The 26,597-nt window shown below is 36.3% G+C and overlaps 1 protein-coding gene across 20 annotated transcripts in view; it reads right to left on the reverse strand.

Moving 5' to 3' along the window:
• Positions 1-26,597, reverse strand: part of CHD9 (chromodomain helicase DNA binding protein 9) — a 235,826-nt gene that overhangs the window by 106,626 nt on the left and 102,603 nt on the right. For 16 of the 20 annotated variants that reach the window (XM_047834132.1, XM_047834147.1, XM_047834146.1 and 13 more), the window contains one exon: positions 2,260-2,591. In XM_047834132.1, coding sequence (XP_047690088.1) covers positions 2,260-2,591 — 332 coding nt within the window. Of the gene's footprint in view, positions 1-2,259; positions 2,592-3,375; positions 3,618-3,736; positions 4,126-26,597 lie in introns of those variants that run through there. The other 4 variants (XM_047834151.1, XM_047834150.1, XM_047834148.1 and 1 more) reach the window with 2 other exon arrangements.

Below are 26,597 nucleotides of genomic sequence, written 5' to 3' on the forward strand. Positions count from 1 at the left end.
TCCTTGTATTAAAAAATTCATCTACAAAAGTAGCAGAAATAATAAAAAGGTTTCAAGCACACTAGCAAGCAAGCAGAAGCAAAACAATGACACGCATGGGTTGAATAAACACCAATTCTGATTATATATCAACCATAACTTACTGTTTACAAATTTAGTTACTCTTAAAGTTTCTATTTCACACTGCTGGTGGTTAAGCTCCAGCACACATTCCCTGCAACTTCATCTGATATCTATCATTTGATATTAGCAACAGCTAATTTTCTCAAACTAATAGAAAAATAAAACTTTTTCAAGCAAATGTTTAATATATCATGAAATACTGTTAATTAAAATTATGCAACTAAACTACTTAAATGATGACTTCACACAGAAATTAAAAACTTGGCAAATTCAAAATTTAAATAGCAGCTTACTGGAAAGCACAGTAGTGAAAATATTTCAGCTGACTAGAACAGGTAAGCTTCCATTTCACTTACTTGGCTGCAACTTATAAATTCCTCTATCAAAAGGATGTTCTTATATTCTCAACAAGTTTTTCTCTAGTAACTCCTCAGTGTCTTGCCACGTAGTTATCTTTTCAGAACAATTCTCACCTATTTTCTCAAGGATGCTATCTCTAAAAACAATTACTAAATTGATCAATGTTGTGCAGTATTAAAATCATTTAATAATCTATTTCTAACAAAAATATAAATACCCCAGGATAAGTCAAGCATTGTACTGTGATATGTTACTACTCCCTACCACATTACATTTTCCAAAAATCCATGTTTCTCTATTATAATTATTTCCTAATGTCCCCTTATGTACATTGCTTTTCTTGAACCAGATTTACTTCTTGTATCTTTTGCCTCTAAAAGATATTATTCCCTCCTAAATTTAAAGTTACTGTAACTTTTGAAGTTTCTTTACCAGTTTCTCTTGGTTTGTGCATTATTTTTTGAATGCCTTTCCAAATAGTACACCTCTTTGCCTATGTATCTGTGTAAGTTAAAACTGAAAAACTTTAATTATACTAACTCTTAATGCATTGAACGATTAAATACAGGGTTTCCTATTTAAAACTAGAGAGAATATTGGAAAAATCAGATACTTTCATGCCCAAACCATTAAATATAAAAGGAGTAGAAATTTAACTTTCAAATTTCATTTTAGCTGTCTGCAAATAAAATGCAAAATCACAAATATTAATCACTGCTCTATTACGGCAAGAGAGCCCATGTTATTTAATGGTTGGGATGGAAAGGCATCAAGCCATAACAATATAATTCAGTTTGGTGACTGCATTTAAAATGCTGAGAATCAATGTCTTACAAATTTTTGTCAGTTCTCGGTATCTATACAGTGTATCAGTAATTTCTTACGCAAATGAAGATTTTCATAATAAACAAATTCTTTACCGTGTACTCTTTTGTGTGGAAAAAAAGAAAACAGGTTGAACACCTTATCTAAAATTTCACATAAAGCCTTCAAAAATGACCAAATATTTCTGCAAAAATAACTCTAAACTGTTGGCCCTGGGTTATTTTTACCCTTGCATGCAAAAACTTGCATATAATACACATATTAACATTTATTACATTTTATTTTTGAAAATGTATTAGATAAGTCATCAGATAAAAACACTGAGCATTAATGTACCCTCCTAGAGCAATTCCTTGTCCTTATAATTCTCTTGGAGCATTAATCCTCACCTGGCCTCTTTATTACATAAAGTAAATCAGAGAGAAAGTGAGGGAGTAAACCAGGGAGAGCTGAACACTGCTCATCGTTGATTTACGTGGTCTTGGTTTTCCTGCTATTCCATTTAGTCCAAAGTTGTGGGTTTTTGAGAAAATACTGTGTTTCACGTTTCCAATCTATAAGGTGCCCAATGAAGTACAACTAAGAGGTAAAGAAACCTGATAAAAATATTTCAGTGCACTTCCTACCAAGGAAGTGAATTTGGAACTGGCACAGCAATGGGTTTGGTTTTGTTTTCCTTTTTCTGTTCTATGTATGCAATGTTCTCCTATTTTAAATTTCTTTTACTAATATTAATGTACAGAAAGCTATGTTCAGAGAAGATTAAAACGCAGTAAGTCTTAATTACTCAATTCATTCAAAAAGGAAATAAGGCACACATAGTATCTAACAACTTAAAACTTCAAAGTAGGAGTAAAATACATCACACGCAAATCAAAAGTAAAAGATGAGACAGACTGCACTTTGACAAAAAAATTCAAAGGAATTACATTGATTTCGAAACCAACTTACCCAATTTTTGTCTTCTCTTTCAACTTTGAACAAGTTTTTGTTTTTTTGCTCTCTTTGTCCTTTGGCTTGGATTTCATCCGTCTACCTTTCTTTTCCTCTTTTCCTTCAACTGAAGCACTAGGAAAGTTCTCAGGACTCATTACTCGTGGAATATTGCGTTCCCCACGCTCCTTTGCTTTTGCTATGGCCTCTGATATTATCCGATTAGCCTTTTCTTGCTTGCTTTCTGATTCCACCTTTTTTCTCTGTTTCTTCTCAGACATGATCCTCACCTGGGTATTCTGCAACTTAGTGTATGTCCCAGAACCGTCACTCTTCTTGGAAGATGGAGGCTAGAGAAATCAGAATACTTTTTACACAACATGCCAAAGTACAGCTAAACGATTAACATAAATATTTGAACATTTAAAGTTATGCTCAACGAAGTAAAATACGTGAGCCAACATGTGAGTGCTACAAACAAATGTAAAATTGTAACATTTTGCTGATCTAGAAATTAGTGTTGGTATATAAAAAAGCTCAACTACTGCTTTTAAAAACGGTTAAAGAAAGATAACGTAGATTCACTGATATTTTCACAGCATTCTTGATTAGTTAGCTGATTCAAATTTTGTCCTGTAAATATTCTGTACATTTGAAATAAGTCTTTTCTTTCCTTTTCACTCCAGAACTGTGGAATTTATTGATAAATTTAAAATAGCAGTTTTGATTTAGAATACTCCTTATAGTTTATAATTATTTTTAGAAATACAAAGCTTCTCTGCTTTACAAGAAATTAGAACTAGAACCCAAAATCATTTAAATCATTTTTTAATGTGCAATCTACGCAGCAACATAGCTAGTTAGTAAACAGACATTCCCATACTTAAAATTAGAGAAAGTTTTAGTTTTTCCGTGAAAGAGTTAAATGTGGATTTTTTTTTCCTCTCTCTATATCATAATTATTTTGCTCAAGCAATTCTGGAAAAAAAAAACAAGTTTTACAGTTTTACGTTAAAATTATTAATATTTTAGCAATATCACAGGAAGCAGATCAACAGCATTTAAAAAAGAATATCCTCTTCAAACACGCATTCATCCACATATACTTAGATCACAGTTTTGTTATGTTCTTACCCGTAAACATGCCTCTGACTATAGCAAAGGAAAAAACCACCAGGAATTTCCAAACACATTTTCATGCTGATTCCAGTGTGCTTCACTGGATATCTTTTCTATACCTGCCTCATCAAAGGTTTCATAGCAGTGCTGCAGCACTGGGAAAGGAAGGAGGGTTTAGAACGCTCACTAAAATGCCACCTTAAGGCCTACAGGCTATAACAAATAACCAAGACTCGAGAAAACAGCAACAAGCTCAAGATGGCGATGCAGTACGACTCCCGCAGCAGCAGCCAGTAATAAGGAAGGTTATTCAATCCCATTAGCCTTTTAGCCCAAAGAACCCCTCCTCCTCCCACTCATTCAGGCTTTCACTTACCCTTCCTCTTGGCCTCTTCACTGAAGACATTTTTGGCGTCAGACAAAGGCTTGCCCTCTGCTTTTTCACCACCCCAGGCAGTGCTCAAGAAAAAAGCATTGAAAGAAGATTCCTAAATGGCCTATTTAGCAAGCTGCAACCAAGAGATGCACAACCCTCCACAAACACACATTGTGATTTATCAACACATTTCTGCCTTGGCAAGTTTATATCCACTGTTCATCCTATTTAGATATGAAAAAGGCTATAAACCCCTCCTAAAAAGCTGGGTTTCCTCAATAGCTGTAAGCAGATAGCCAGATTCCAACAAAGCACAGAAAGAAATGAATGCACAAAGCATCAAAATGCATCAGCATGAATATTAGAGATGTCGTTAAAAATACTGACTCCTTCTGCGGAAGTAGGCCAGCAGATGGTGCTACCAGTTATTATTCCATTAGACTCTGCAATTTAACCCCCAATGGACTGTTCTTCCCTCCATGTAACACATTAACTCTCACTCTGCCATTTCCTGCAGTAAAGTTTTAGAAAATATACGTAAAAGCTGATTTTAGAAGAACATCTGAAAACTCAAACTGTGGTGAAATGGCTTTATGCAGCTATCAATATTAAAAAAAAAAAAAGAATCCAATGCAATTTTTACTGGAGAAAAATACTTTTCTCCAGGACACCATAAAATACTGGAACTAGGAGAACAGCTAAAGACCAGCAAGGGTTAAAGAGCAGGTCACACATAACAAGTGACTTCTCGTTAAGAAATTAGGTGAGTTCTCTTCGGATTCTTCTAACAAAAGCTAACACTGTGATTTTTAAAACAGACAAATGAGGCTATTTTCATTTAAATTCTAAAGAGAAGTTTAAGATTTTGAAAAGAACACACGGAGAGCTGCCTATATGCCCACAGAGAGCAAATAACAACACTTAAATTTTTTCCGTATTTAAACCTGGAAAAATATACTAATGAATATTTCTAACATCAAAAACACATGAAATTCCTGACCTTGACTCCTCATGTTCTATTTTAAATGAACTGCTGAGTTTTTTGGATTAAATTTTGGTTTTAGTCCCTTGCTAAAAATAAATAACAAGTCTTCCTGAATTTCAGCAATACAGCTTCTCTTTCTATAAAAAACTGAGGCTGAAATAATAAGAAATGCCCTTAAGTACCTAAAACAAAATTTTCACTGCTTTAAAATTCAAGTTTACTTCTTTCATTAATACCATTTTTTTCTTCAGTCGGTCTTGGCAAGTTATCTGATATTTCTATCAAAGAACAATTTTTGTTTTTTTCCCTTTTAAACCAAAGGTCTCAACACAGAGTAATATTATGTGACTGATCACGAATTAAGACCAACTGGAAGGCAGGGGAGGAAATTAAGGTTTACAGAACCAGGAAAGGCAAGGAGAGGATCTGACTGCCCTGAGGGGTCATCTACACAAAAATCACAATGACCAACAGTAAGGGCTTATTACTTACTGAGTGCTTACTAAGTTCAAGGCACTACTCTAAGCATCTTTCACCTAACAACTAACTTAATCCTAAACAATAGTAGGATAATAGTGATAATGGAAAGGAGAGGCGTAGCAAATGATAGATACATTCTTAGAGCAGTATCGCAAAAAGAAAGAACGACCTGAGAGCAAGCAAGAAAAATCATAATGGTAACAGTAATGGTAAGAGCTAACACTTATTTAATCCTTACTGTGTTCCAGGCACTACTCTTCATATTACACATATAGCAACTCCATTAATCTTCAAAACAACCCTGTGAGCCATGCACTTACAGCTGAGGATACTGAGGCATGAAGAAATAATTCCCTCCAGATCACACGGCTGCTGACTGATAAAGCAGGGATCAAAAGGCAAAGAACTCACTAGGAAAACCATACTCCTAACCACTATATGGTATCATATGTGGTTCAAATATCATAATTTACACAGATTAATCTGAATACAAAGAAACGAAGCGACTTTCTCAAAATTGCAGAGACACTAGTAATAAAGCTAGAATGAAATTAATTTTTCCCAGTGCCCTTTCCAAGACGTAGAGATCAACCAGATATGGGTGGGTGAAGAGCAGGAAGGATCAATGCTTGGCTTCTAGACCAAGGCTAGGTATGAGAAGGTAAAAGAAATAGGAAGTCTAGGCAAGAAAGGATGTGTAGATGTGTGTGGTTAAGTTTAAAAGCTCTAGTAACTGAAAATTTGAGACTGGATCCTCAGAGAGGGTAGGGTTGGAAAAGATGATGTCAATTCTCTCACTGTTTTCTTTCAATATCCTTAACTCGCTGACACTATCCTCAGAACCTAAGATGATTTCCAAAATATATCACTTCTCCCATTAAAGTTTTTCAACAGATTCTATTCCTTGACTCAAAATCCCAATTGTTAAACAAGAAATCTTAACAGTGGACAGTAATAGAGAAGTCCATGGTCATATATTTCTTCTGCTATTAGAATGCAATATTTTAAAATGATATTCCCACAGAACATCAATTACTGAGGTGTTAAGTAACTGAACATTTTTAATGTAGGTCATTTCTCAATTCACACATATACACAAACATACAAAAGGATAGCTGATGTGCTTTTTTTAATGCCATACAGTCTTTCTCTTTTCCCTTATATAGGCACTCATCAAATTCTGTCAAGTTCACTTAATTATATTTTGTTCTATTTTCCTCCTCATCCCAACAGCTTTGCTGTATCAATTTCCCACTTGTTATGGTTACACTGTAGTTATACAGAAAAATATCTTCCTTATCTTTGGTGATGATGAAACATTAGGTCTACAATCTACTCTCCAATTCTTTACAAAGTCAAAGAATTTCTTTGTATTTCACTTGTGATTCTTCTGTAAGTTTGTCATAGTTTCAAATTATTTTTTTAACACAAGTTGTTTAAAAATCAAAAATAACGGCAAAGATCTTGCTCTCACAAAATCCATATGGTAAAGGACAAAAAAACATACAAAAAGGCGGCACATATACTAATATCATATCTAAATGTTTATAAGACAAAGAAGTCATAGCAAAACATAAAGATGATCTCATATGTGATATATTATGCTGATAGCAACTGAAAGGAATATATGGAGCATCCTGTATATCATATTTCATACTGGGGAAACTCAAGGATTTATGGTATGCGTGTTTTTCAAACCACAGGTCATTACCTAATATCAACTCATGATATAAACTTAGTGGGTCCAGATGAAATAGAACAGAATGAAAAAGTATGGCATATAGCCTTTATGAATGCTGCATGCTACAAAATTTAAAAGTTTTCATACCACCTATTACATCTTTTTCCTTCCTGAGAGAAAGAAGCAAAAGAATGTGTTCAGAAATTAGAGGCATTAAAATCTGAGGGGTGGGGGAGTCAGATCTTTCCTCTCTTGATGGAATGATTTTCCCAAACACTCACCCAACCCACATTCCAATGGGAATTTGTTCATTTCAAATATTTTAGTTGTATATAAATAATTTAGATTGTTGAATTACCAGTGTGTAGACACGAGTGGAAATTATAAATTTCCAAAAAAGAAGGGGAGAATGGTCACATGGCTACTATGCATGTACTATAGAACACAGGCTCCTTTATTGGAGGAAATACATATATTTCTATTTCATATATTTTTAAAACAGTATGAAGGAATAAAAGGTTTCAAATAATAAAACAGATACAATTCCTTACTAAGAATAAAACACAGAACAAGGAATTTTTCAACAACACAGGCAAAACTGCATTATAGCTAAAAATCTTCCAACCTTTCTCAGAAGAGAGGATTGTTAGGCTTCAGAACTGGGGGTCAGGGTGGATGGAGGTTCCAATGGAAGACTATATAAAATAGAATAGAGATAGCAAGTATTGAGCAAAAATGAATGTTATTGCCTAGAAACACAATGTAGAAATAACAGAAGAGAGCCAGTTAGGGAAACCCCAAAACACCAAGTTCAAGGGGTTGGTGGATGAAGAGGAGCTAATGAAGGAAAACAAAAAGAAACTACAAGAATGGAAAGTATTAGCAGAAGAGTGGTGTCCTGGAAGCCAAGAGATCTTGAGTTAAAAATTTTGCAGTCAAGGGGCACTTGGGTTAAGTATACCACTCTTTTTTTTTTTTTTTTAATTTTTTTTTTTCAACGTTTATTTATTTTTGGGACAGAGAGAGACAGAGCATGAATGGGGGAGGGGCAGAGAGAGAGGGAGACACAGAATCAGAAACAGGCTCCAGGCTCTGAGCCATCAGCCCAGAGCCTGACACGGGGCTCGAACTCACGGACCGCGAGATCGTGACCTGGCTGAAGTCGGACGCTTCACCGACTGCGCCACCCAGGCGCCCCATCTTTTTTTTTTTTTTTAATGTTTTATTTTTGAGAGAGAGAGAGAGAGAGAGAGAGAGAGAGAGAACGAGCATGGAAGGGGCAGAGAAAGAGGGAGACCCAGAATGCGAAGCAGGGCCCAGGCTCTGAGCTGTCAACAGAGTCCAATGCAGGGCTCAAACCCACAAACTGCAAGATCATGACCTGAGCCGAGTCTGGATGCCTAACCAACTGAGCCACCCAGGTGCCCCAAGCATTCAACTCTTGATTTCAGCTCAGGTCATGATCTCATGGTTTGTGAGTTCAAGCCTCATGTCAGGGTATGTGCTGACAGCACGGAGCCTGCTTGGGATTCTCTCTCTCCTCCTCTCTCTTTGCCCCTCTCCCCTCTCTTTGTCTCTCTCAAAATAAATAAACATTAAAAAAATTCTGTCAAAGGGAAAGTATAATATAGTAATTTGATATTATAAAGAATTTATAAGGCATTTTAGTTCTCTTAACTTGTTTATGATAAGCCAGTTTGCTAGTTATAATAATTATTTAAATATTCATATAAAACCAACATTCTAAAAATAAATTTAAAGTTAATTTTAGTATAATATGTGTCAAACATTAATGTGATGACTTCTTTTGGTCTTTTTATTTATTATACACAACATTTTTTCCGCAAGCTACCGATAAAGAGTTGCTTTTAAAGAGAAATGGGGAAAAACTGACATAAAAGCAAATTATAATCTGTTAAAGTCTTTTTCTGAGTTTTACCCTTAAATCTGTTTTCAGAGTTTTTGATAGAAGTGAAGCAATTATTTTACTTTGCTTTTCCTCACATCTGTGAAGTGCCATGTTCACAAACTAAAAAAGGCCTACTCTTATCTTATGACTTGTGTTAGTACCTACGTCTCCACTTTTAGCTAACCACAACATTCTTTTTTTAGTGTCATAAATCTTGCATTTTACATTGAAAAGGTAATACTATTAAAAGTATTGCCTTTATTTTAATCATCCACATAGCAATTCAGGCAAATAGTACATATTCATAAAAGTTATTTTTTTTCTAAATAAAAATTTGTTTTGTGACTTACAGGAAACACAGAGAGAGAGGAACATGTTACAGGCTATCACGGGGGTGCATTCAGCAAAATCCAGAATGTGGGAAACTATAGACAAATGACTCCATCTCTTCCACAAAGGAACAAAATGAAGGGGAACCACAAATTTAAAAGAGATTTAAGGGGGCGCCTGGGTGGCTGAGTCAGTTAAGCATCCGACTTCGGCTCAGGTCATGATCTTGTGGTTCATGAGTGGCTCTGTGCTGACAGCTGGGAGCCTGGAGCCTGTTTCGGCTTCTGTGTCTCCCTCACTCTCTGCCCCTCCCCCACTCACACTCTGTCTCTGTCTCTCTCTCTCTCAAAAATAAATGAATTAAAAAATATTTAAAATAAATAAAAGAGATTCAGGCTAAATGATAAAAGAGAGAAAAAGAGACACTTAAAATACATATTAGCCAAATGTAATGAGTAGCCCTTGTTTTGATAGTGACCTACAAAAAAAATTATAAAAATAAATTTATTATAGTAGGGAATTTTAACTTTGACCAGACATTTGATTACAGTTATTTATTAGGTGTTAAACTGATTTTGCAATGGTGTTTTATTTTTGTTTTTTAAAATGTTTATCTATTATTTACTTTGAGAGAGTGAGTGAGCAGGAGAGGGGCAGAGAGAGAGAGGGAGACAGAGAATCCAAAGCAGGCTCCACACTGTCAGCACAGGGCCTGATGCGGGGCTTGAACCCATGTAACAGTGATATCATGACCTGAGCTGAAAGCAACAGTCAGACACTTACCCAACTGAGCCACTCAGGTACCCTTGCAGTGGTGTTTTAAAGACAAAAAAATTCTGCCTTTTAGGTAATAATTTGAAATATTTACAGATGAAGTGATATGATTGAGATATGCTTCAAAATAATCCATGCAGGAGGTGGGAATGATAATTAGAGGATCGTACAGATAAAACAGTGCCCTATAAATTGATGGCTATTGTAGCTGGGTGATGCATAGTCTACTTTGGTGCACACTTGAAATGTTATATAATAAAGAAATTTAAAAAGTTATATTCATGGGGCGCCTGGGTGGCGCAGTCGGTTAAGCGTCCGACTTCAGCCAGGTCACGATCTCGCGGTCCATGAGTTCGAGCCCCGCGTCAGGCTCTGGGCTGATGGCTCAGAGCCTGGAGCCTGTTTCCGATTCTGTGTCTCCCTCTCTCTCTGCCCCTCCCCCGTTCATGCTCTGTCTCTCTGTCCCAAAAATAAATAAACGTTGAAAAAAAAATTAAAAAAAAAAAAAGTTATATTCAGGGAATAACAAGTAGCGTGGCACAACAAGAAAAGGAGGTGCGTGTAGAAGAATCATAAGCAACAAGGGCTGAAAGGTAATGGGTTAGATGATCAAAGGTGTTACAAGTTAATGCTAAAATATCTGGACTTTGTCTTTATGCTGAAGGAATGAGGTAATCAATAAATGATTACATACAGAGAAGTAAGGGGATCCAAGTTTTAGATTTAGGGTTGCTAAGTGGTTTCAATAAAAATACCTGAATACTTGATGAAAAAGTCTATTTATTTATGAAAAATTTATTTATAAAAAGGCCATTCATGATATGAAAACAAGTAATATTTAACTTTTATTTTATATTAGTGTGTACTCCTTTTTCAATGCTGTATTGTTTAAAAGTTCATCTTTTGTGGGGCACCTGGGCGGCTCCGTCAATGAGGCCTCTGACTCTTGATTTTGGCTCAGGTCATGATTTCATGGTTCACGAGACTGAACCCCCGTTGCGCTCTGAGCTGACAGCATGGAGCCTGCTTGGGATTCTCCCTTTCCCTCTCTCTCTCTGCCCTCCCCTGCTCGTGCTTTCTCTTTCTCAAAATATATAAATAAACTCAAAAAAAAAAAAAAAGGTTCATTTTCTTCCAGATAAATCAAAAAGTATATTTTAAAAACCTCACAGGGGCGCCTGGGTGGTGCAGTCGGTTAAGCGTCCAACTTCAGCCAGGTCATGATCTCGCGGTCCGTGAGTTCAAGCCCCACTTCAGGCTCTGGGCTGATGGCTCAGAGCCTGGAGCCTGTTTCCGATTCTGTGTCTCCCTCTCTCTCTGCCCCTCCCCCGTTCATGCTCTGTCTCTCTCTGTCCCAAAAATAAATAAACGTTGAAAAAAAACAAATAAATAAAATAAAATAAAAACCTCACCAAGTTTACTACTTCCTTAACATTAAATATACTAAATTCATCAGTCTATAAATTAGCCATGACACTACAATCTATTCTCAACATAATGTTGTGATTAAGGCATTGGCTCTGAAGTCAGCCAGACCTGGGTTTTAGTCCCAGTTTCATCATTTACTTGGGCCTCTGCTTCCTCATCTGTAAAAGAGAAATATATCAGTATCTGCCTTGTGATACCAGGACTGTAGTGAGACCTAACAGATAATGTGCTTACTATGGTGCCTGGCAAACAAATACTCAGAGACTTCCGACATTACCATTGTTACTACTGTAATGTGACACTCTGCCCACCTCAGCGTATCAATCATATCGGATATGTGATGTCAGTATATCTTATCACTTACTAGGGATGTTGCTTCGATTCCTTGGTTAAAGTGGTACCTATCATGATTCTCCACTATAAACCTGTCCTTTTAGAATTAATATGTATCTTATTACTATACAAGACTATACAAATACCTTATTTCTCATATACATTTGCCTAGTAATTTTAACATGCATTGATGGTTCCTGCCTGTAACAATTATTATGGTATTTGCCTAATGCAAATTTTCTATTGTTATCATTCTTCCCACATTTTCAATTGGAATTCTACTGTAAATAAAAGCTGTCTCTTCTTTTTATTCATTCAATTATTTATATATAGTATACACTATATATTGTATAAACTTATGGGTATTTATTTTATTCTATGGATTATAATGTGGTACTATGATTATTTATTTGTTGTTTAAATTGTCCCGGCTTTGGCCATTTAGGGGACGTTTGGCCATTTCCAGACAACAATTCAAAACATCACATCAATAAAAAAAATTAAAATATTATATATAAATATCACTTTGGTAAATAATATTAACTTCCCATAGCACCTTTTCTAAAATGCTTCTTGGGGAGTATTTTTTCTTTTTAATGTTTATTTATTTTTGAGAGAGAGAGAGAGAAAGTGAGGGAAGGGCAGACAGAGAGGGAGACGCAAAATCTGAAGCAGGCTCTGAGCTGTCAGCACAGAGCCTGACAAGGGGCTCGAATCCACCAACTGTGAGATCATGATCTGAGCTGAAGTCAGATGCTTAAACGACTGAGTCACCCAGGCACCACAGGAAAAAAATTTTTGAAGATGTTTAAATATGTTAATTCACAAACCATTTTCCAGCCCAAAAGTTTCCATAATTTCTGGTGTATTTTCTTATTTCATTTCACAATATTCCTATGTGGTTAAAAATAAAATCAAATATTATTTCTAACTTTGCAGATGAAAGAGGTCAGGCACAGATGAGACAAGTACCTAACACAATGACACAACAGCAGAGTTCAACTCTTAAAAAACAAAATCATTTTCCTAAGTATTGCCATTGCCTACCATTCCCATACAGGTGACTATTGATCCAAAGTTCATAGAGCATTAAATTTATGATACTCTATTAGGAATCAGTAACCTCTCCAAAACAGTTTATCAAGTCGCCATCATTGGGTTTTCTTTCCCCCCAGACTAAGAGAGAAACTGGAGTGTGGCAATGGCACTCTGACAGAACCCAAAGGTGAAGTGCACTCTTAACAGCCTCGACAGACAGGTCCTGATAGAGTGGGAGGGCAATAGTGTACGTAAATTAACCAAGCAGTTGCATAATTGGCTTGATATCACTAACGTCACACTCGCAATTCTCTTGGCAGTGTTTCCAAACGAACTGATAAAATAAATACCAAGGAAAAAACCTCTTTCAAGTCTTTTAAAGGAGGCATTGAGAATCAGTTATGTTGAAAGACAACTTATTTTTTCCATACAATGCATTATGAAAAACCAATTTTGATTTTCAGAATTCTGAGATAATTTCTAAAAACCTCTTAGAATACTCAAGTGATTATTAACAAACATAAATGACATTAAGAAGAGGGGAAAATAAATACATTTACAAGAAGACAAAATAAGGCATGTAAACTTGATATGCAGTTGTAGGCAAAAGAAATATAATTTTACTAGATAATGAAGAGTAGCCATAAAAACTCAAAAGCATTTCAAAAATCACAAAATATATGTAATTGTCCCATATTAGAATTTCATCTTGCATAATGCAAAGACAGTAAAGAAAGAAACTGCATCTCTGGATATACTTCTAACCACAAGAAAAAAATTATTTGTGGAAACAGAAGTGATGAGAACCATACACGGATGTTAAATATGCCCTTTTGGTGTTTATGACAGTCTAGGCATGGCAGTTGTGTGTCATTGACTTTATAAAGATAGAACTTTTAAAGTTAAAGGAAGAAAAAAGTATCATCATATGACCAGAAACTAAAAAAGGATGGACAGATCAGTAAAGTAGGAAATGTAGTACCTGGAGTCAGGAGACTCGAAAACAAAATTTACAATGAGAAATTATTCTACGGGGGAAAAAAACAAAAAACGAAAAACAAAACTGTCTCTAAAAACACTGGTTGCAGCCATACAGGTTTCAGAGAGGCAGAGCACAAAAGATAGAATTAGTAACAGCATGAGAGGCACTGACCTGTAAGAACAGTGCTGTGAAGACCACAGTGATTTAAGGTTTGATAAATGACAAAGGACAATTAAAAATGCTCCCCTGACTGTTTTTGAAAAACAGCTAGGATCTTGAGGGTACAGTGTGTGAGGGGTGGGATGGATGGGAAAGGAAGGGTAGGGAAGGAGGCAAAACATGACAGAGAACATCATTCAGATAGTAAAGAGTGTAACCCTGATGTTGAGTCTGAACCTGGTGTAGTCATGCTACATTTAAGAATAGAAAGAAGCAAACCTAATCCTGTCAGGTGAGACCTTCCAAAATTTACCAAACAGATTCTATTTCCTCAGGTTGCACTAAACCCCTCCAAATGAATATTTTCAGTTTAAATATGTGAACTGGTGCCATCTGGTCAATCTCCTGGGTTCCTACTGGCCTTTCATTTCAGCTTAATCTCTCTTCAGCCACCCTACCATTAGTTCTTAATTAGCCTCCCTCTTAACGCATACCCAAAAATACGGATTAAAAAAAAAAATCTTATGAGGCTGAATCTATAAATGGGCATGCTTGCACACATACACAAAACAACTACTTAAGTAAAAAATAAGTGGTACATGCCTTAACAGCAGCTCATGTGAAAAATACCAGGGAATTTTAGCTCACTGTAAGCTAAATAAGTGTATGGTGTAATGAGCTTGCCAAAAAAGCAAATTCAATCTTAGACTGCACAAACAAAAATGTGGTATAACGAACAAGATAATTACAGTATACTCTAGTTTCACCAAGAGAAGTGTATTCTGTCTTGGGTTTAAAAGGAACATGAGCTACATCACTCATACAAGATATATTATTTGAGTACATACTACCTGCCAGACATTGTTATATGTGCTGGGAATAAAAGAGTAAATAAACAAGATGACAAAGTTCCTGTTCTAATATAGCTAAGATTTTAGAGAAGGAGTGAAGAAAATAGGGAAAACATCAGGTAAAGGTAAAGGCTACACAGAGAATGAAAATAGGATGATGTGATTCGAAGTGGTAGGGTAATGATTTTAGAATGGATTCAGGAAAGGTATAACTGAGGAGGCCATTTATACTGAAATCTGAATGAAAAGAAAGACTAGCCAAACTAAGATCAGAGGAAAGATGAATCAGAAATCACCTTAAGCAGGTCTGAGAAAATAGCTACAAAGCAAAATGAACAACATACTGGTTTTATGTCCTCATAAGTTTCCCTATTGAGTAACATTTGTACTAGCCATACTGTACTTCCCAGTGATCATCTAGAAACTATCGCATAGAAAGGAGTACTCTTGCACCACAATTCCTCTTCATATCTTATCTGTTCAGGTCCTACATTTTAAAGCTGATTTCCTTCTAATAACAAGCCAACACTATTCTCGATGGTCTTACTGTCTAAGACAGTGTTTTTTGAACTGTGAGCTGAAATCTCATTTTGAGCCATTAATTCAGTAGATAGTCATTAACATTCTTTATAAGTGAAGTAGACCAGAGTTTTGTAAAATGTTTGTTACATCTTAAAACGCACACACTGCTACAAATATATATTCACAAACATAAACAGATACTTCTATACTGGGTCCCAGTCAAAAAAGTTTGAAAAACACTGTTAAAAGAGGTTAACAAATGCTTCAATTTCATTCCATAGGAAAATTCAACCCAGACTATTATTTTGGTCTATCCCATTTTGGAGGTGTTGACTAACTGAATCAAAGAAACAAAATCCTAAACATACACTATTAAGTAAGCTCTATAGAACTGGGACTATGTCTATATCTACCTGGAGATGAACACACTATATATCACACAGAAAAAAAAATCTGATGAATAAATGAATGAGCAAAGGTTGAATAAAATTCTAAAAAGCTTATTTTTCTAACAGTAAGTATGCTTTTAAAGTAAAATATTTGGCCTTGCCCAAAGAGAGGTTTGGTCTCTGCCCTCAGCTTCTGGGAGATAACTTATGTCATACCTGATAGGAATGTCTTTGTTTAAGGCCAGGAGCTGTCCATCTTAGATCATATGGTGGGGCTGGGCATACCAGAAAGACCAATCACGTGATTTAGGGTGAGAGGCTTTGAGTCATCTATTATTAGTTAACTTGGAGGCTGAGATCAACCATGTGGGCAATCAATCATGTCTACTTAATGGAGCTCCAATAAAAACTCTGACACTGACATTCAGGTGAGTTTCTCTGGGGGACAATACTCTGCCTAACATCACATATCAATGCTGGGACCTGACTCCATGGGGAAAGCTTTGTGTTCAAAACCTTCCAAGATAGCTCTATGTGTCTCTTTCTGTGGCTAATTTTAACCTGTAATCTACCCCATAATAAACCATAACCACAAGTATAATAGCTTTCTGTGAGTTCTGTAAGTACTGCTAACATATTATTAAGACTAAGGGTAGCTTTGGGAACCCCCAGAATTTGCAGTTAGTGTCAGAAGAGAGGACAGTTTGGGGATTGTGTTAATATTGCAGTGTGACTAACTCCTGAGTAATACTATTCAATGAAAAAACAAGTTTGATGAACAAGTAAAGAGATCTTGATCTGAAAAGTATCTTCAAATGTTAGCTTCAATTAAAAAGATTTTCAAAATATTTGTAAGGCTCATAAAAGCATGAAAACTAAGATTGGTAAAGATTTCATTCTACCTAAGGCTTATCTATAGGAAATCTGAGCTAAGAAAAGTACTTCCCTAAATATCCCTATACAAAAGTCTAAAAAAAAAGTCTGTACACAGCAAAACATACATGTAACCAGAAACTGGGTAGAGGATACCCTGGATCTCTCTGTATTATTTTTTACAACTGAATGCAAATCTGATATTATCTTAAAATAAAAAGTTTAATTTATAAAAAAGGGAGCTAGGCCTTTCCTAAGCTCAGAGACCCTCTCCTGCTGGCCTTGAAGAAATGAGCTTCAATGAGGTCTACAGCTGCAAGGAAATGAATTCTGCCAACAACCCTGTGAGCCTAGAAAAGAACCCGGAGTCACAGGTGAGATCACAGCCCCAATGCACATGGAGGTTACAGTTTTGTGAGACCCTGAGCAGAACACCCACATAAGCTGTGCCCACCCACTTGATCCAAGAAACTATGAGATAATAAATGGGTGCTATTTTAAGCCACTAATGTGTGGCTAATTTGTTAACTAGACAGCATAACTAATACATTCATATACCCTACGACTGAACAATTTCATTCCTAGATACATAAGAGAAATACATATAAAGTTTAATAACCAACAAAACTGATCTATGAGTTCTACGTCAGAACGGTGATCACTCTTAGGGGGAGGGCAAGTAGTGACTCAAAGGAGGTCTGAGGAGGCTTCTATGATTGTGATAATATTCTATTTCTTGATCTGGATATTGGCTACGCAGAGGATGTTTACTCTCTGAAAATCTATCTAACTGTTCACTTCTAAACTGTATATGTTTCTGTATGTATGTCATATTTCAATAAAGTTTACATTAAAAGATTATAACTCAAATTTAAGACTATTATTTAATCTTCTTATTGATCGGAGTAAACAACAATTCATTACATGCAGATATTTAAGTAAAATATAATGATATCTTGGGGGGTGCCTGGGTGGCTCAGTCGGTTGAGCGTCCGACTTCAGCTCAGGTCATGATCTCGTGGTCCGTGAGTTCGAGCCCCACGTCGGGCTCTGTGCTGACAGCTCAGAGCCTGGAGCCTGTTTCAGATTCTGTGTCTCCCTCTCTCTGACCCTCCCCCGGTCATGCTCTGTCTCTCTCTGTCTCAAAAATAAATAAACGTTAAAAAAAAATTTTTTTTAAAAAGATACCTTGTTACAAAAGACAAACTAATTTTCTTTGTCATATTAACATGGCATTTCAGATGGTTTTATTCAGAAAGAAAACAGTAAAAGTGAAATATAATATTACATATTTCTTCCAGTAGCTTCCACAAAATTCTAAGAGAGTCCTGAGAGTTACTTTTATCAATGTTATTGGTGACAAGAATGGTGGGACTAGAGCAAAGGAAGCTCTTTAAAACCCACAATCAAGGGGTACATGGTTGGCTGTGTCAGTTAAGTGTCCAACTCTTGATTTTGGCTCAGGTCATGATCCCAGGGTTGTGGGATCACGCTCTGAATTGGGCTCCATGCTGAACATGGAGCCTGCTTAAGATATTCTTTCTCTCTCTCCCTCCCTCCTCCCCTCTCCCCTGCTTGCTGTCCTAGTCTAGTGTGCCCTTCCTCTAAAAGGTAGCCTAGGAAATGTCCATTTAAAGCTCAGTATAGATATCACTTCCTTTTTACAATATGTGATTTTGCTGCTATATTTGCCAAAGTATACTGTAGTCACTTATAAATAAAGGTCATATTCTTTTTTTCTTAACATAAACTTTTTTTTAATTAAAAAAATTTTTAATATAATTTATTGTCAAATTGGCTAACATACAATGTGTAAAGTGTGCTCTTGGTTTTGGGGATAGATTCCCATGGTTCATCCCAATAAAGGTCATATTCAATTTGTATTTCTGAAACCTGGCCACTGTTTGGTACAGTTCCATCATCTGTATGAGGATAATCATAGTTTCTAACCTAACAGAACTAGGTTGCTATGAATTTAAATGAGACAATTCAAATAAAGGATCTTAGAACAGTGTTTGACATATATAATGCATTCAGTGAAGGTTACTGTTAATTATTATGATAAAGATAATGGTCTTTTTATAAAAAATTCTCAAAACTCCATTAACATGGAAACAAATATTTCTTTAAATGGACAAACGTTTTAAGCACTTTACCAAAGATGACAAACAGATGGCAAGTAAACACGAGAAAAGATGCTCACATTGTCAGACACTACTAGGGAAATGCAGATTCAGCCCCAATGAGATACCACTTACACATCTATTTCGATGGTTAAAAAAATAAGAGAAGACCTAGCAATACTAAGTGGTGAAGAGAATATGGAGTAACTGAACTCTTTTCACACTGCCGGTGGGAATGCAAAATAGTACTGGCATTTTGGAAAACTGGTTGCTTTTTAAAAAGGCAAATTTAAGATTATTTAATATATGATCCCAGCAATCCCACACTGATATACTTACCCAAGAGAAAAGAAAATATTTAGTGATACAAAAACCTGTACATAAATGTTTGTAGAGCCTTTATTCATAATTGCCAAAGTCTGGAAACAATGTTAATGTCCTTTAACTGGTGAATGCATACACTATCTATGGAACATCCATATGATGATATGCTATTCAGTAACATGAAAGAACACACTACCCCTTACATGCAACAAAGAATACGTTATGCTAAGTGGAAGAAGCCGGACCAAAGAGGCAACATGCCATGATTCCATTCCATACAATACTCTCAAAAATGCAAAACTACAAAGAAAAAAAATAACCACTGGTTGCCAGGGTAGGGCTTGAAGGAAAGACTGACTGCAAAGAAGCATGAGAGAATATTTTGGACCAGGGTGGGGAGTGGGGAGGGGGAAGGATTACAAAATTCTCTTTTTAAAATTTTTTTATGTTTATTTATTTCTTTGAGAGAGGGGGAGACAGAGAAAGTGTGAACAGGGGAGGAGCAGAGAGAGGGAGACACAGAATATGAAGCAGGCTCTGAGCTGCCAGCACAGAGCCCGACTTGGGGCTCGAACTCACAAACTGTGAGATCATGACCTGAGCCGAAGTCGGAAGCTCAACCTACTGAGCCACCCAGGCGCCCCCAAAATTCTCTATCTTGACTGTAGTGTGGTTTTGCACGATGCACTCATTTGTCAAAACTCATAGAACTGTACACTAATAAAGATAAAATTTGGGGCACCTGGGTGGCGCAGTTGGTTGAGCGTCCGACTTCAGCCAGGTCACGATCTCGCGGTCCGTGAGTTCGAGCCCCGCGTCAGGCTCTGGGCTGATGGCTCAGAGCCTGGAGCCTGTTTCCGATTCTGTGTCTCCCTCTCTCTCTGCCCCTCCCACGTTCATGCTCTGTCTCTCTCTGTCCCAAAAATAAATAAACGTTGAAAAAAAATTTAAAAAAAAAAAAAAAAAAAAAAAAAAAAAAAAAAAAAAGATAAAATTTTACCAGATGTAAATTATGTCTCAAAAAAAACCTGCATAAAAAAAGATTTATGTTCTTTAGGCTTCAATTTACATATTAAGAGGCTAATAGACTAGACCTCTAAATCTAGGTTAAAGTCTTAAGATTCCTTTCTCCTAATGCCAGTAGTTGTCTTTGAAGCCTTGTTCCTATGACTGTTATCTGTCTCTAAATAGTGCCTACTCTTAGATTTCTAGATGCTATTTTCTCACTCATCTGCTTTCAGGAGCCTGTGACATATGTGGCTTGACCTCCTTAATCCCACACAACTGCCTAATTAGATTTCATTCTATACACTATTGCTGGATCTTACAATTCCTACCTCGCCCTCCTCTCCTGTCCCAAACACAACATGACATACACATGGGACACACACCTCTTTTCCAGGTCTTAACCACATTAGAGACATTCATCTTTTCCATGGCTGACTGTACAAACTTCAACAGACATTTCATTGAAGACGATATGCACTTTTGGCCATTAAGCCCATGAAAAGGTACTCAATATCATTATCCATCAGGAAAATACAAATTAAAACAATGAGATACAGTACACACCCAATCAATTGGTTAAAATTAAGAAGACTGACAATACCAAAGATTGAAGAGGAGGGAGAATTTGGACCTCCTGGTAGGGATGTAAAATGGTGTGGCTGCTTTTGAAAGCAGTTTGGTAATTTGTTATGAAGTTAAACATATGCATAACATATGACCCATTATCTTAGTATATACCCAAAAAGAAATGAAAACTTGTATGCAAAATGACTGACCCTGAATGTGCACAGAAGCTTTATTCATATAGTCAAAAACTAGCAATAACTCACACGTTTATCAATAAGTAAATGGACAATAAAGTGGACTGCTAGTCAGCCATAAAAAGGACCAACTACTGACTCACACAACAATATAACTGAATCACAAATGCATTATACTGAGTAAAAGCCAGACTCAAAGGTTACATCATTTCACCATTCTCAAAGTAGCAAAAATATAAGGGTAAAAATCAGTGCATGTCAGCAGCTGGAGACTGGGGGAAGGGTTACTACAAAATAGGATAAAGGAATTCGGGAGGGACATGGAATTATTCTATAACTTGATTAGTGGTGGTGGTTACTCCACCTACATATTTATTTGTCAGAACTATGCACTAAAAAGAATGACTTTTTTCTTTTTTAACAATTCATTCATTTTTGAGAGACAGAGAGAGATGAGTGGGGAGGCGCAGAGAGAGACGGAGACACAAAATCCGACGCAGGCTCCAGGCTCTGAGCTGTCAGCACAGTGCCCGACACAGGACTTGAATTCAAGTAATCATGAGATCATGACCTGAGTTGAAGTCAGCTGCTTAACTGACCGAGCCACCTAGGCACCCCAAGAATGACTTTTTTTTTTAATATTTAAATTATACCTCAAAAAAAAAAAACAACAAACCACTAACAAAGGTAGATCTCAAAAATATTATGCAGAGTTAAAAATGTCAGACACAAAAGGATACACACCAATATGGTTAGAGTTATATACAATCTAGAACAGGCAAAACTAATCTATAGTGACAAAGGTGAGTGCCGGGGACCAGGGATGAGAGGGTGACTGCCTGCAAAGAGGAAAAAAGGAACTTTGGGGCATTACGGAAATGTTATTTATCTTGATTGTGGTACTGATTACAAAGGTACATACACTTGTTGAAACACATCAAATTACACTCAAAATGGGTATATTTTCTCGTACGTAAATATTATCTTAATAAAATTAATTTTAAAATGTAGTTACCAAGTGAACGTAAATGAAGGATTAATTTTACCCTCATTTATCTATTTAATAATTCCTCTTCCTTTATTAGTTTTAATTAGTTACTACACTACAAACTAAAATTAGATTATATTATCTTAATTTCTATAATTTATGCTAGTCTATTGGTGTGTGATAGATAACCAATTTAGAAAATAGTTGGTACATACAGGTAATATTTCAACAAGAGACTCTCTGGGAAACAGAAATAGGAGATTGAATGCCATCCACAAAAATGTTGGTATTCTTATTGTAGAAACTATATAAATAACACTTCATATATGTGAAAAGGAAGCAAAACAATAATCAGATGTTTGGGGGAACAGCTAAAAGAATCACAAAGGAAAAGGACACTTGGGTCTGTGTTGTCTAGGAATAACTCAATTTCTTAGAATATTTATTTTTTGAGAGAGAGAGAGAGAGAGAGAGAGAGAGAGAGAGAATGAGCAGGGGAGGGGTGGGGCATGGGGGGGAAAGGAATCCAAAGAAGGCTGCATGCTGACAGCAAGAGCCTGACACAGGGCTCGATCACACAAACCATGAGATCATGACTGAGCTACCCACATGCCCCGGAATAAGTTAATTTTTATAATGAAAGATAATGAGAAGATGGTCAAAGGAGGGAGCTGAGCATGAGCAAAGGCATAACAAGTGAAATAAGATTTGCACAGAGCATCATTCCACAAGCTATATTCCAAGAAATGTAAAATATTCAGACATTCATATTTATATAAGATTCTGAGATGCTGCCTTGCATTTTCCCCTTCTTGGAGCATTATAATAAAATTTAACTTATTAAAAGCTCACTCTGAGAAGTCCACAGAAAGCCAGTAGTAATCAACCTTGAATAAATTCAGTGGGCAAAATTATGAAAAAACTTTGATTCTCAGGGTAGACAATAACAACCCTTTTATATATTTTAGAAGCTTTTTAAATTTATTTTTATTTTTTTAATATGAAATTTATTGTCAAATTGGTTTCCATACAACACCCAGTGCTCATCCCAACAGGTGCCCTCCTCAATGCCCATCACCCACTTTCCCCTCCCTCCCACTCCCCCCAACAACCCTCAGTTTATTCTCAGTTTTTAAGAGTCTCTTATGGTTTGGATCCCTCCCTAACTTTTTTTTTTTCCTTCCCCTCCCCCATGGTCTTAAAAGCTTTTTTAAAGTACAAAACATTTTTAAAAGTTGAGAAGGAAATTAGGTTTGCCCCACCCATCTCCACCCTCCGAGATAGAAAGCCGTATTATATTATAAAATACTATAATCCTTAGCAGCAATAAAGGGATTTCATCAGTAGTTCATCCTCCCATATTGGAAGGAAGCCTGAAGAATGAGTTTGGGGACCAATGTGTACCAGAAGTTTGCTGGTTGTATTCTGATTGTGTGTGTATGCACAGGGGAGGAGGAAATATAAACCACAGTTCAATATGGCACTTTGAGAACATGCAAGAGTGTTTTAAATAAGAGGGTGAGGGAATAAAAATTTTAAAGTATATCCCTATAATAAAAATACAAAAATAACAAAATAGAAGTCACAATACATCCTCAACATTAATTTTTAATCTATTTTATTAATCCTAAATACTTAAAGATTTATGAATTTTATGGGGCGCCTGGATGGTTCAGTCAATTAAGCGACCAATTCTTAATTTCGGCTCAGGTCATGATATCCTGGTTTGTGAGACCAAGCCCCATGAGGGCTCTGCTCTGAGAGCACAAAGCCTGCTTGTGATTCTCCCTCTCTCTGTCTCTGCCCCTCCCCTGCTTGTGCTCTCTCTCTCTCAAAATAAATAAACTTCTAAAAGTTTAAAAAAAAAAAGAAAAATAAATTTATCTTCGTACCTTCCTTTCCTATTCATCATCCTGTAACACATGGAATAAAATGCAACATCTACACTTGCATTATATTCTGGCAAAAACTGTAAAAGACATTTGTTAATTGTTCAGTTTAATGCAATCTTCCAGGGTCACCTGGGTGGCTCAGTCAGTTAAGCATCTGACTTCGGCTCAGGTCATGATCTCGCAGTTTGTGAGTTCAAGCCTCGCACTGCCGCTATCTGCTATAAGCATGGAGCCTGCTTTAATCCTCTGTCTCCCTCTCTCTTTGCCCCTCCCCCTCTCCCTCCCTCTCTCTCTCTCTCAAAAATAAACATTAAAAAAAAACAATGCAATCTTCCAAGATGACCTATTAAAACCAAAAACGTTTTTATTTAAAAAAAAAATTTTTTTTTTCAACGTTTATTTATTTTTGGGACAGAGAGAGACAGAGCATGAACGGGGGAGGGGCAGAGAGAGAGGGAGACACAGAATCGGAAACAGGCTCCAGGCTCTGAGCCATCAGCCCAGAGCCCGACACGGGGCTCGAACTCACGGACCGAGAGATCGTGACCTGGCTGAAGTTGGACGCTTAACCAACTGCACCACCCAGGCGCCCCACCAAAAACATTTTTAAAAAGCAAACGCTGGCATAAAGATTTCAAACTATAGATCATTATCTCTTACAATATAGACACAAACATCCTCAAAAAAATAATAGCAAATATATATAAACATACACATCATAAGCAAGTGGGATTCATCCAGGAATGCAAGGTATTTGAAAATCAAGTAATATAACATGATGTATCAATGGCATAAAGAATAAAAAACACAGGATCATCTTAAGTAATGTAGAAAAACCCTTTGATGTTGAAGATAAACATCTCTTCATAATAAAAAAAACTAGCAAACTAGGAATAGAAGGGAACAGCCACACCTGGTAGCAGACATGTACAAAAAATTCACAGCCAGTATCATACTTAATGGTAAAAGACTGAATATTTTCTCTAAGATCAGGAACAAGACAATGATATCTGCTCTTCCACTTCTATTCAACATTGTACTGAATATTCTAGTTGGGCAATCAGGAAAGAAAAAGAAAAAGTACACAGACTGGAAAGCAAGAAGCAACACTATATGCAGAAGACAAGACCTTTTATAATTTAAAAAACCTAAGTAAATATTTGCAAATCGTATCTGATTAAGAGACTTATATCTAAAATATATAAGGAATTCTTGTAACTCAATAATAAAATGAAAAATAACCCAATTTAAAAATGGGCAAAAGATATGAACAGGCATTTCTCCAAAAGAAGAAATCGAAATGACCAATAAGCACATGAAAAGATATTCATCATTAGCCATCAAGGAAATGCAAATCAAAGCTCCGCTAAAGTACCACTTCACAACCACGAGGTGGCTATAACAAAAAAGACAGGTACGTGTTGGCAAGTATGGAGAAACTGGAACCCTCATACACTGCTTGTGGGAATGTAAAAAGGTGTAACTGCATTGGAAAATAGTCTAAAAATTACTCAAAAGGTTAAACATTGAATATGGTATGGCCCAGCAATTCTATTCCTAGACATATACCCAAGGGAAATGGAAACATATGGATGTTTGTAGTACCATTATTCATAACAGCCAAAAAGTGGAAACAACCCAACTATGCATCACAAAGGAATGGATAAACAAAATGTGGTATAGCCATACAATTGAAATTTGGCAACAACAACAACAAAAGAAGTACCAATACATCTATATTGTAGATGACCTTTGAAAACATCATGCTAAATTAAAGAAGCCTACCACAAAGGACCACATGTTGTATGACTCCATTTATTTCAAATGTCCAGAACAGGCAAATCCACAAAGTAGACTTGTGGTTGCCTAGGGCTTGGAGTGGTGGGAGAACTAGGGAGTGACTATTAATGGGTATAGGGTTTATTCTGGGGGTGAGGAAAATGTTCTAAAATTGATCATATAGTAACAGTTCCACAACTCTATGACTACACTAAAAATTATTTATTTCTACACCGTAAATGGGTAGACTGTACAATACATGAATTACATGATAAGCCCTACCTCAATAGGGCTATGTTTTTTTTAAATAATGAATTCTCTGGAAGTAAAACAACTTTACTCTCATTACTTTCTTGAGGATTGCAAAGTTACACTGAATTTACATTGTTACTATTATAAAATATTGTATGGTCACTTAAATAACCATCTTTCTTTTTTCTGGTGCACTCTTTTACTTAATCATTTAAATACCAAGCAAATCCTCTGTTAATGAAAAGAAACTATTTCCAGGGCCTTTCTACATAACCTTTATCTCAAATTAAAAGTTGCAACATGGGGTGCCTGGGTGGCTCAGTCGGTTAAGCATCAACTTCAGCTCAGGTCATGATCTTACCACTCGTGAGTTCAAACCCCGCCATCAGGGCTTCTGAGCTGTCAGCAAAGAAGCCTGGAACCTGCTTCAGATTCTGTATCTCCCTCTCTCTCCACCCCACTCCTGCTCACACTCTGTCTCTTTCTCTCAAAAATAAATAAACATTTAAAAAAAAAAAGTTGCAACTTACTCAAGTATATGGTAAAATGAAGTAAGACTGCAGAAAACACCAAGATTAATTTCTTCTGCATAAATATGTCATTATGTATTTTCTCAGTTTCCCCAAACAGTAATTAGAAGCTTTCAATACTTAGTACGCTATATATCATATTCCTGGAAGTTTAGAATACATATATTAACATTTAAAATACTCATTCTAGGGGCGCCTGGGTGGCTCAGTTGGCTAAGCGTCCGACTTCGGCTCAGGTCACGATCTCACAGCCCGTGAGTTCGAGCCCCGCGTCAGGCTCTGGGCTGATGGCTCAGAGCCTGGAGCCTGCTTCCGATTCTGTGTCTCCCTCTCTCTCTGCCCTTCCCCCGTTCATGCTCTGTCTCTCTGTGTCTCAAAAATAAATAAACGTTAAAAAAAAATTAAAAAAAAAAAAAAGATAAAATACTCATTCTACTTTTTTCATCTTTTCAGCCTTCAAGAATACTCTC

The sequence above is a fragment of the Prionailurus viverrinus genome, chromosome E2, assembly GCF_022837055.1.
Source record: "Prionailurus viverrinus isolate Anna chromosome E2, UM_Priviv_1.0, whole genome shotgun sequence".
In the NCBI taxonomy this organism is placed as follows: Eukaryota; Metazoa; Chordata; class Mammalia; order Carnivora; family Felidae; genus Prionailurus; species Prionailurus viverrinus.